This window comes from Entelurus aequoreus, linkage group LG26 (genome assembly GCF_033978785.1).
Source record: "Entelurus aequoreus isolate RoL-2023_Sb linkage group LG26, RoL_Eaeq_v1.1, whole genome shotgun sequence".
In the NCBI taxonomy this organism is placed as follows: Eukaryota; Metazoa; Chordata; class Actinopteri; order Syngnathiformes; family Syngnathidae; genus Entelurus; species Entelurus aequoreus.
This window is the reverse complement of record NC_084756.1, coordinates 1,407,548-1,420,040: the sequence shown is the minus strand read 5'-3', so window position 1 is coordinate 1,420,040 and position 12,493 is coordinate 1,407,548. Positions and strand designations below refer to the sequence as shown.

The window sequence follows — 12,493 nt, the reverse complement described above, 5'->3', positions numbered from 1 at the left end:
TGGATAGGTCAATAATTCATAATAACATTAATTTTGATTGAATATTATGTTTTGAGCGATGACAGTTTTAAAGAAAGAAACATCTTTGTTTTATTAGTCAACATTGCAACTTTTTCTAAATGACATTTCACCTCTAAGCTTTTTCATTCCACTTTTGTTATGTTTTTGTTTATTTTAATAGTATTTTTAGAATGTGCCGTGGGCCTTTAAAACATTAGCTGTGGTCCGCAAATGGCCTGCGGGCCACACTTTTGACACCCCTGCTATAGATAATAAAAAAATAAATCTGATAAGTCTATGGATAAAAAGCAGAGCCTGGCGACGCATGCAATCAATATAAATGGAATACCTACAGTAGCATATGTATTGATATCACAAATGTGGCAGAGGATAAATTACCTTCAGTGGCCTTTTCTGTGTTGGCTCGAAGTCCGATGATTCATCAGAGAGAAGTATAATCTTGTTAGACTTGGTGGCTGTGTAGATGCGTAGCATTTTTAGTTTAGTCTGTTCGTACAGCTGGCCCACCGTGACTTCCCGGGGCACAGGACTGTGACTGTAATCACAAATGTCAAACTCGAAGTCTTCCATCAGTCCTTTTGATGAATGCCCATTTGCAAAAAACAAGCATTTGCCTGTCTCCAACAGTTCACCCATAGTCACTGATTTCTGGACGGACAGATTCCGTGTTCCTCCTCCTTTTCACGTTCTAACCTGGTGATACATTCCACTCTCAAAGTGGAGCCATCCCATTTCAACCCGCCGGGTGATTTTGGCTGCATTTTTTTGGCCAGTAGCGGTGCCTTGTATGTCAGAGTTAGGAGTTCTTAACCTGTCTCTTAATTTCTGCATGAGGGAGGACTTCACTGTCTCTGCTCCTCCCGACTCTTCGTTTGTCACAGTTCTTTGACGGCAAAATGCTCTGAGCGCAAGTCGATCCCCATATCTTTCGATATACTTGCTTATCTCCTTATCTGTCATAATGCCTATGACATTGGTGTCGATCTGTAAAAAGCAAAACTTTTGCTAAATGGTATTTTCTACAGTAAAATAGCAACATTAAAAGTAGGCAATTTTTTACTTTATATAAAAGTTAAAACATATCCTCACCTTGTCTTCTTTTAGTTTGTTGATGACACTTTCAGGTATATTCCGCATTTGAAGGAACATGAATAAATCTACTGCAGCCATCTTTTTTTAATAAAAGGGAGCAAAACTGCTGAGCAACGGGAGATTATGGGGGAGGGAACGTTTTTGTTGGAAATAGAGCCGAATTAACTTCTAAACTGCCATTTTAACACGCACCTCAAACCACGCGCATGTATCCAATATGCTCTCTCGTGCGCACGCATCCAATGTTTTCTTGTGGCCTCGAGAAAGTTTCTCGTGGCCTCGAGAAAGTTTCTCGTGGCCTCGAGAAAGTTTCTCGTGCGCACGAGAAACTTTTTATTAAAAAAAAATATATATATATATATATATATATATATATATATTTTTTTTTAGAAAAAGTTTCTCGTGGCCACGAGAAAGTTTCTCGTGGCCACGAGATACTTTCTCGTGGCCACGAGATACATGTCTAAAAAAAAAAAAATTCCCATGTCCCTTTAGGGGCTCCGTACAAAACTCTTTAAAATACAATATTATGTTATAATAAGTTCTGTACAGAACTTATAATAACATAATATTGTAGTCATGAGCGTTGCAGTGTCCGTCAAACCGGAAGTAATACACTATCACCGTTCGTTTAAAATACTACTATATTTCAGTAAATCTTTCCACTCTTTCAAATATATCATAAGAATTTAAAAAATTAAAACATTAAACAAAACATTTCCTCAAAATACGATATCATATCTTTATTAGTTCTGTGATAATGAGTGAAGTGGCTTTTACAGCGTTAGTCAAACCGGAAGTGAACGCAATTACCGTTCGTTTAAAATACAGTTTCACTATATTTCAAAGAATCTTTCAAGTCCTTGACATACATCACAAGTATTTTAAAAAATGAAGCAAAACTGTCTTTTATATACAACATTATATTATTATTAGTACTGTAGTTATGAGTGAAGTGGCGGTTGCGGTGTTGGACGGAACTGACGCACAACACCATCGGGGGAAAAGGAGATGGCACGAGATTATAAATATGTTACATAATGTAACAGCATTCATATAAAAAGTAGGTATATCTTTAAAAAGTCGAATATTGTAGTAGGTTTTAGTGGATGGGAAAATGGCAGCGGGTAGACGATTAGCAGTTTATCTCCATGGCAACGCGTCTTAGGACGAACGGCGCGCGTTGATTGGCTGTCAGCTTTAGAGCCTCGCGCAGGTAACAATGACCTCCAACGATAATAAGCGCACAATTTGGACCACAAACCTCACGAAGGTAAGCAATTTGTATTCAGAAACCACTCAATAAGTGAGAGTAGTGCGTTTGTATTAGTGCGCATTATAGGTCGTCGCCTTAATTCCCCCTTTAATCCGTTCTTTTAATAGTAATGTGGAGAGACACAGAATTAGGTACACCTACACAATCCAATGAGACAATGCGAGATATTCTGCCTTTGCAAAGATCATTTGTATTACTTGAACAATGCAAATATTAAAACACCTGCCAGTATAATACAATACAAACATGTGTTTTTATTGTTTACATTAGCTTGGCAAGTATATCAATTAGACGTAAACTTGTATCACATAGATGTACCTAATAAAGTGGATGGTGTATTATTAAGTTTAAAAATGCAATATGATCAAGTAGAAAATCAGCTACTTTGAGAAAAGAATCGCTCTTTGTGAAAATAAACACTTTTTAAAAAGACCATCTTAAGTCTTCTTCCTAATAGATTTACGATGCAAACACTGAAAAATGTCCTCATATTAACGTATCCTGATACAACATTTATCGTTTGCATGATCTCCAAGCAGACCGTTATCTGGCGATGACATCCTGACTGCTGAGGTCACTCGGCCCAGTTCTACCTGCTGACAGAAATACGACACACAGGTGCCTTCCAAACCTCTGAAAGTGATCCTGCCATGGAAGATTAGGGCGCCATGCGTGCTGTAATCTGACTCGCAAGAAGTTAGCTACACACTAAAAAATGTTTTTAACACAACTGCTGATTCAGAAAAGGACAAACCCCTTATTTGAGTTATTTTAACTCAACATTTTGGGTTAATTTTTTCAACCCAACTTTTGCGGGGAATTATGTACCCAAAAAGTTGAGTTATGATAACTTAATGTTGGGTTGTTCCTAGGGATGGGCGATACCACACTTTTAGGATTCGATACGATACCGATACTTTTTCTTGCATTTTCATCGATACCGATACCGATACCATTAATTTCTTATTGGCAATTTTTGTCAGTCAAAAATATTATTACTATTATTATTTAAGACAAATCACAAGACAAATACAGACCATTTATACCACATGTATTATGGTCAATATATAATAAAAGTAAAATTAAAATAAATAACATAAATATGAAAAATAAATTAAATATTATATATAATAATCATTATATATTATATATAATAATAATTACATATTAGGGCTTTCCAATTAACTGTCAAATCCGAATCGCAAGAAGCTGCAGTTATTTTTTAAAGTTTGTGATATAATTAGCAATTAATGAAATATGAAATAGGCTAATGTTTTCGAAATGTAAGAAATCATGTTACAGATTAAAACCAAAATCACATTCAATCATATATTTCAAGATTTTCTTGGAAAAAAATAAAACTGTAATGCAAAGATGAAGAATCTCCAAATTGTATCTCTTTCTTATCTTGTTTTAAATACTCAAGCAATTTTCAACTCACAGTAAATTCCCCTGTGTGGAAATTATTTGAATTCAGGATAATCATTTAAACAAAAACATTCAGTAAAAAAATAAAATAAACAATGCCTGACACTGGATATGCCTGGCTGCATCGCTACAGTCGGCTGGCTGTGTGTGTGTTGCACGTTGACGACGCTCATTCGTGACTGGGCCAGCTCTATACTCTGCCAGGTACAGGGGTGTCCCAGCACATAGTAAGTTAAGTAAGTCATCAAAAACATCTGAAAGTGATGCTTGCACCCCCCACACGCCGTTTTTTGGTTTATATCGATACTATTTTCAGAAAAGTGATGCCAAATGAGTAGCGTGTGAGTATCGATATATCGATACCACAGGATCGATACGCACATCCCTAGTTGTTCCCAACCAAACTATTGGGTTGAATTATTTAACCCAACAGTTAAGTTATACTAACTCAATGTTGGGTTGTTCCAGACCCAACTATTGGGTTGAATTATTTAACCCAACAGTTAAGTTATACTAACTCAATGTTGGGTTGTTCCAGACCCAACTATTGAGCTGAATTATTTAACCAAAAAGTTCCGGGTTTAACTAAAGTTTGAGGCCCGGGTTACGGTGAAGAGTATAGTTAAGGTTTTGGTTTGGATTTGTGTTTAGTTGAGGATAAATCTAATTTTAATCCTAACCTTACTTACTTACCAGGTCTAACCTTGATTGTAGTACACGCCCAAAAAAACCTGATTCTTAATTTATCCATTTTTAAAAAATATGTATTAATTTGATAGGAAAATCATAATACAGGTACAGAGAAACAATAAAAACAAAAAATAAAAAATAAGAGATAGTTATTATGAATGGGGTTGTAGTTAGATAATCCTCGGAGTCCAATAATACATCTAAATTGAGACCAAATTCCAAGAGTAGAGATAACAATTGTGTTACATGTAACTGAGATGATGGAAAAGGCAGTTTTGATGTAAGAACATGACCCGCTTACAGTCTACATCAGCTCAATTCAGGTTATTGGCTCTAATAACCCAATTTATGTATGTTGGCTGCCCAATAGTAAAATCTTAAGTTAGGGAGTGACTAACCACCTCTGTAAAAATGATCTCAATGTCATGGCTGGTTATACCAAGCCGTGCCCTTTTGTTGATGTTCTGCTGTGTTTTGGGTTAGTTCCTGTACTTTTATTTTGGTGACTCTGGTGTTTTTTTGTGACCGCGTCACACATCTTTGTCTGAGCACTGTGTCCCCTCACCTGCGGCCGATTGGCAGCCAGGCCACACCTGGTGTCAATCAGCCGGCTGCTATTTATGCCTGCCTCATCCTCAAGTCATGGCTTGAGTATTGTTAGATGTTAGCTGTTTGCTGTCTCGAGTTATCCTGTTCCTGTTATCCTAGTTCCTGATTCCTGTGTTCCTGCCTGATTCCTTTGGACATTAAAGTCATGTTTTCCTCCATCACGCCTGCCATCTCTGCATCTTGGGGTTCGTCACCAGTACTACCTAGTGATGGGTTGATGGGGCGTCATGAAGCGTTTCGATACATTCAAAACTGTATTGATACTGTGTCGATACTGTGTCACTAAATACTGACATCTGCTGGACATTGACAATCCCTACAGGCAACCTATGGACCGACTCAACTGACACTGATTTTATGACCTAGTATATACAATAATATAAACCAAGTCATTGTATTTCCTTTATGATTATCTCATATCTTCATTTAAATAAAAATATAATTTTTATATTTTTTAGATACAGTCAATAAATAATGTGAACATGTATCATAACATGGAAATCTAAGAGAATGTGTTGAGAATGAGATGCTTGTGGACTGGGAATATTTTTTAATTTTTTTTACACATTTTTATTAAATTTTAGACGATTTCTCTTAGTTATTATCCTGGGTGTCTCTGGAACTTCATTTTTATGCCTGGCCCTATAATGCCTCAGCATTGAGGAGGTGGATTTGTTAATGTACAACAATTCCGTTGTACAAATGCGACATTTAACCTGCAGAAAATATGAATAGTAAACTAAGAATCATTTTGAAGAGATTTTGAATTCTAATAGATCAAGTGGAAACTTTGAGAGAATAGGATGAAACGACAAGGAAATTAATACAAATACCTTTTATTCCGATATATGATCAAAATATTCCCACACGGCGGAAATATTTATTTTTGCCTGAGGCTGCTCCATGATCTCAGACGACGATAAATGACAAATGACCAACGACAGAAGTGCGGCGATTCTGTTGACAGCAGCATCTCGTTGACAGCTGCGCTTCCTTATAAACACAGTTTGGCGCGCAGGCGTCAGTTCGACACAGTTCGCGTATCGGTCACGTGACCCAAACAGCTCATGATCGGTCACGTGACTTTCTAAAAACGGTACGCGCACCGACACAGGGTTTTGCTCTATGAGCTCGACGCATGCGCCGATACATCGGTGTTGCCGGACCCATCACTGTACTACCTGACAGAATACTCAAGCCAAATTCGAGCCCCGCGGAGATTTAAATGGCGAAGAGGCTTGACAGGATCTTGGCACTGAGGGTCGAAGCGAGGAGATGTTTTGCCTCGTTTCGGGCTCCCTCCCACCCATCCCTGTCGTCTGATGGCCTCTTTAGAGACGTCTGGGATCCGTCCCTTGAGGGGGGGCTAGGGTCAGCTGTGTGACAGGGGAAGCACAGCTCTCACCTCTCCCAGTGAGGCCCCCGTGACTTTGGACTTTTTTTGTTGTTTCACTTTTTCTAGAACGTCTGGTATCTGTTTTGTCGAGGGGGGGCATTCTGTCAAGCTGTGCTCTTTTGTTGATTTTCTGTGATGTTTTGGGTTATTTCCTGTCCTGTACTACGTCAGTCTACCCCAGAGCAACTGTAGCTACGAAAGTAGCTTACCACCACCAGGTGTGAATGAATGATGGGTTCTCACTTCTCTGTGAAGCGCTTAGAGTGTCTAGAAAAGCGCTATATAAATCTAATCTATTATTATTATTATTATTATTATTACTTTTATTTTGGTGACTCCTCCTGTTGTGTTGTTTTTTCGAGACCGCTTCAAACATCTTTGTCTGAGCACTGTGCCCCTCACTTGCGGTTGATTGGCAGCCAGGCCACAACTGGTGTCAAATAGCCGGCTGCTATTCATGCCTGCCTCATCCTCAAGTCACGGCTTGAGTATTGTTAGATGTTTGTTGTTTGCTGTCTCGAGTTCTCCTGTATCCTGTTCCTGATATCCTTATTCCTGTGTTCCTGCCTGATTCCTTTGGACATTAAAGTCATGTTTTCCTCCTTCACGCCTGCTATCTCTGCATCTTGGGGTTCGTCACCTGCAAAACCTGACACTCCAATTAATTCCAATGTCAAAAAAACCCTATTCTAACCCCAACCTTACACCAAAGCCCGAGACCAACCCTAATTAAAACCTTAAAGCTAACCCAAGTCCTAACCCACGCTCAAGCGATCAACCTTTGTTTTAGCACAATCTTGTTTTTGTTTTTTAAATATGTGTATATTGTTTTTTGTGCGATGCAAATATTCTCCTCTATCACAGAGTGAGACCAAAGCTTCGGGTCGCTGACTTTTGCTAAAAATGCCCAAAAGCGACACCTGGCCGGGAGGGACTGGACTGGAGACAATGGACAGTGCCAGCAGCTGCGACAGCATTGTGAGCGGCCATTCTGCTTTTGTAAGTGATAGCATCAAATTGATGAAATAATAATGATTGAAAAAAATCTGACTTCAAAAAGTACAACAAGTTGTTGCTTTAAAGGAGCCATATGTAATAATTTAATGTAAAGTCATCATTAAATGGCCCTGATATGTCAAAAGACATTAATAAATCATGTTCTTTTCCAATACCTCTATAACTGATATCGGTAGTTCAGCCGGGATATGCTCATTTCAAAATTAGATTTACAGCCCCGAAATATTATTGTTTTCATTTCGTTGCCCCGCCCTCCACCGTTTGACCAATTACAAAGTCCGTGAGTGTGTCACATCCAGGTTGCCAGTTACGCACCGCCATCTTCTTCTGGCTACTGCCACTGGTAAAGTTACTAAACATGTCAGACCTTAGTAAATCTGAAAGGCCTCGTTACGATTCTCAATTTATTCATGACAAAGCCAAGAACAAAACGAGGATTTGCCTTTGAAGATAGAGACGATTGAAGACGGAGAAGATTTTTTCATCTGATGCCAAACATGCTAATTTCCTCCTTGATAGGCATGTCAGGCATTTACGTTTTCTTATTACTTGTAATAAATGGAAATGGACCTTTGGTTTGTAAACTATATTATTCAATACAGTCTATGGTCTTGTCTAACAAAGCTAGTATGTTCCTGCAACGTATGCTTAGCATGCTCTACTAATTTTCACCAGTATAACCATTGTTAGCGTTGGTTGTAGTTCATCTTTGTTTTGTGATAGTACTGACAATAACCATATGATTGCCATTTGTTGTGATATTGTATGACGTACTCCTTCTTGAAAATGGCCTAATTTCTGTGTAAAATGTGTTGGTCCTATCGAGCCGGATTCAGCTGCGTATCTGACAACCTCAGTCAGGGACAGGGGGAGGGGACTACATAATTTTGACCGTGATTGCAATACCATTTCTGGCCAGATTCTTACATATGGCTCCTTTTAACATGTAATTTAATCTCTTATGAACCAGGACGCACAAACAAACTTTCTGCCGCTCCTCCTTTCCTACTTTTGCTAACAGTGTGGCGTAAACGGAAGTCTGCCATCTTCAGAGTGCCATTCTATTGATTATAGACATGGTGTCATTACAGAGTGACGACAGTTTAGAGCACCTGTCTGCCGAGGAGAAAGCTTGTCTCTTATTTTTGGAGGAGACTATCGAGTCTTTGGAGCACGAAGACGACAGTTGCTGGTCTAACGACGAGGTGGACTTCCTGCCTGTCCTTGCCTCCAGACTGGCAGACCTGTCGGTCTCTATGAGTAAAGGCAAGCTCAATGGTAAGATAATCTTTCCCAGTGACAGAGGCAGGCTTCACTGTGAAGTAGTCAATCCATCGGTCCAAACTTAACAACCAAACATTCAGTTTTTAATGGTCTCAATGCGTCTCCTTGATTGTTCTAGCACAGGGATGGGCAAACTACGGTGCGCGGGCCACATCCGGCTTGATTGTCCTTTTAATCCGGCCTACCAAATATTAAAACAGAATTGAGAATCTGTCTTGAGAATTGCTACAACAAAACTGATACTAGACTTCGAGGCACTGGCAAAAATTGGTGATTAACAAAACTGCTCCCACTAAAAGAGAATGTAAGCGTTAACTCTTGAATACCATTTTTATGTTTCTTTGTTGATATGATATTGTTGAAAATAGATGTACCATGATTAAAATAGCCCATATTTCTCTAATATGGGCTATTTTAATCATGGTACATCTATTTTCAACAATATCATATCAACAAAGAAACATAAAAATGGTATTCAAGAGTTAACCTATTCCTAGTACCAACAGAGTTGATATGCATTATGTGCTTGCCCAGCCCATCTGTCAAAATTCAAAAGCCAATGCGGCCCCTTAGCCAAAACGTTTGGCCACCCTTGGTCTTGCATCTTTTTCTTAAAAGTTTGGCATGCTGTCAGAAAAATAACAAGTCTGCCGCTCACAATTGAATATGATGCTTGTTGACAGCTTAACTGCTTGAGGTAGGAGGCCCCAGAGCCTCTCATATGTTGACCCAAAATGTGTTTTGTAATTCTGTTGGGACATCGATCCAGCCTAACATGACCTAAGAACTTCTTCCCATTTTCATCTCGGATTGGTGTGCTAAAATCCTATAATATTTCAAATTCAAGTCATTGTGTTGCAAGGTAACAAACCGTCTTTCTCTTACAGGTTTACAAAAGCACAACTCTATGGAAACGATCAAGGAAAAAGTGGAGTATAAACCCATACAGAGCTATCTGGTCCCAACACCTTTCGTTTTGGCAAGCAGTTACAATTCCTCCGAACCTAATGGCAAAGCTGGTCTCCAGATGAAGGAAAAGAAAAAAACCCTTTCATTCAGCAAAAATTGTGGTGACAGGCCGGATGTGACGCCTCCTGCAACCAAACCCAAGGACAATACAGTAAAGATAAATGAGGTTCCTTTACCTCGAGGACCTCTATCCTACGATGCTCTTGTCTACCTACGGAGGAGCGCTTCCACCAAGAAAACACCTTTGTGTCCTAGAGTTGATCACACAATAGACTTGGCCAAGTGTCCTTCGGTCATCCCAGAAGGTCAGAATCTTCTAAACATGTTAAAGTCAGACAGAGCTGTCTCAGAGATAGGCGGGTTTAAGATAGATCCCCCACCTGTTGCTCCCAAACCAAAAATGATTCCTTCCAATGTCTTCCGGAAGATACAAAATGAAGCAGCCCCAGCCACAAACTTATCGTATAGTCTCAAGAATGCAACAGATCCCAAAGTTGTGAGACTGGAAGCCTTGCAAAAGCTTGGCCTCCTCGAAGACCAACAGCCTGAAAATCAGTCTGTGGCCCGACTGCAGCTACCGAAATCTCATTCCTTTGTTGATCCAAAAGCCAATACATTTTCAAAACCTTCTGTGAACATATGTCCATCAAGAAGCCCCTCTTTTTGTCATGCTCAAGTGGCTTTAGGAACCAGGAACAAGGAGCTGCAGAGCAGCGCTAGCTTCCACAATTACTCACTTTCTCATCCCAGCCAACATAAATTAGGGGACGGTAATGAAGAGCGCCCACCTATAAAAGTCAACCCCCAAAATGATCCTGAACCACTACAAAAGACTGCCCCAGAGTCGGAGAAACAGTCTTCGGAAGCGCAACACATTTCCCCAAAAGCCTCAAACTCAGTTGCATACACAGTAATGATGGTTCCTGGGATGGGATCAGACAGAAAAGAGGCTCTCAAGAAACTGGGATTGCTCAAAGACGAACACATGTAAGCAGCAGAGGTCTTACCGAGTTGAAGAGCACCATCAGCTCAAAAGTGAGTTAGACCATTAAGACGCGACTTGGCACTCTGATCACACAAAGAAGGAGCAGTTCAAGGAGCAGCTCTTTCCTTAGTAGGAGCAACAGTAGGAGTTTGTCCAAACTCCTACTGTTCTGATGCAGTTCAAAGACAAATATCTGTATCCCCGAATTAGTTCGCTTTAGTCTGTCTTTGATGTCTTAATGTATATTTAGTTTACACACATGAGTTTGTTGATTGATGCAGGAAAGTACATTATATAATATCCATGTTTCCAAGTACAAAGGACATACTATTTACTACTTCTACTAAATGTTCACAGGACTTCAATATTGCTTGAGAAATTCAGGGTTCACGTTTGTGCCTAGACTGACCTGCGGCAGATGTACAGATCGTAATGTATGCCATTTCACTAAAGCCAAAGGAAAGTTAAGGACTCTTGTTTTTTCCAAAAAGCTTGGCTTCATCATTTTACCTCCTCCAGACTGAAAAGTAAAGGCTATGTTTACTTTTTTTCACTCATGTATAAGAACAATTAAAATACATGAATTGCTATAATGTGACACATGATTGTTGAGTATGAAACGTTTGTCTCGGAACCAGGTCATTTTGATGTTTCCGTGCAGCTTGGAGGGAGTCGATGAGGATGGTTAGCCAGTACTACTCATCTTACTCATGGGCCTGCTGCTCTTCCATTATCAGATTAGCTTGAGCCCGACATCCGTATTAACTAAGCATTCTGTAATTTCTCTGCTCGCTGTATCACTTTTGCATGTTTGACTTCTAATTATGTCCTCCTACTCCAGTGGCGCCGACGATTATGTAACAACGTCGGGACCTCTCAATGTTGCCTTTCGTGGTCGGTGTTATCGGCGGTTAAGTCGAAAGGCTTTGCCAATGGGGTCCTACCTGTGTATTGTATTTCTATGCGGCGCAAAACAGAGGGTGTCAAATTTGAAACTGACACTATTTGTCAGTCAACAAAAATCCGACACTGAAGAAGAACTGACATGCAACACAGGCAGAAATAAAGCTGCAAGAAGGTGCACGCCATCAATGTACCCCAGGGGTGCCAGACCACCTTAATATGACCTGGTTTATCAACACAAAGATAATGAGTATTGTGGATAATGCATATGTTTAAGAGCTATTTCTTTATTCATAATCATGTTTGAATCAGCTCATATTTTTTTCCTTAATTTTACTCTGTATACTAGTTTCTCTTTGTCTTCAGATTGCCTGCTTAGACAGGGTCGTAAACCATCAGGAATGTGAACACAACCCCCAAGTCTCTCTTCTTATCAGTGTTGAGAGGAGGGGGGGGGGGGTGGGGGGGTGGGGGCTCTCTTTGTGTGAAAAGAGTTGCTTTTTCCTGTGGAATGCCAGATCAACTTGGGCTACGCATTTGTATGTGTTGTTCGAGGCTGGTCTCTATTCTCAAATATTTGACAATAAATTACAAAATACCTATACTGTGCTTGGTGGTATATTCGAGATCAGTTTATGTGTCATCTAAGGAACTTGGGACTGACCAGCATTTTACATCCCACTTGGAGGAACATCTGGTCAAACGCAACAATTTGGGGGCTTCGTCCGAGATGACACGCTGACAATTGGACCTTCTCTTGCAATCTTCTGGACAGACTCACATGGCCAAAACATTATTCAAGGTAAGCAGAACCTTTCTTTTT

General features: G+C 39.7%; 1 protein-coding gene across 2 annotated transcripts; it reads left to right on the top strand.

Moving 5' to 3' along the window:
• Positions 1 to 2,267: 2,267 nt before the first annotated feature.
• Positions 2,268 to 12,085, top strand: zgc:158258 (uncharacterized protein LOC791186 homolog). 2 transcript variants are annotated; one of them, XM_062038298.1, is made up of 5 exons: positions 2,282 to 2,386; positions 2,929 to 3,007; positions 7,377 to 7,511; positions 8,621 to 8,807; positions 9,701 to 12,085. In XM_062038298.1, the coding sequence occupies exons 3-5, from the start codon at positions 7,416 to 7,418 to the stop codon at positions 10,771 to 10,773; spliced, it is 1,356 nt and encodes a 451-aa protein (XP_061894282.1). In that variant the 5' UTR covers positions 2,282 to 2,386; positions 2,929 to 3,007; positions 7,377 to 7,415; the 3' UTR covers positions 10,774 to 12,085. The 2 variants fall into 2 exon arrangements, with proteins under 2 accessions (XP_061894281.1, XP_061894282.1); XM_062038297.1 differs by lacking the exon at positions 2,929 to 3,007 and having other exon boundaries at positions 2,268 to 2,386.
• Positions 12,086 to 12,493: the final 408 nt, after the last annotated feature.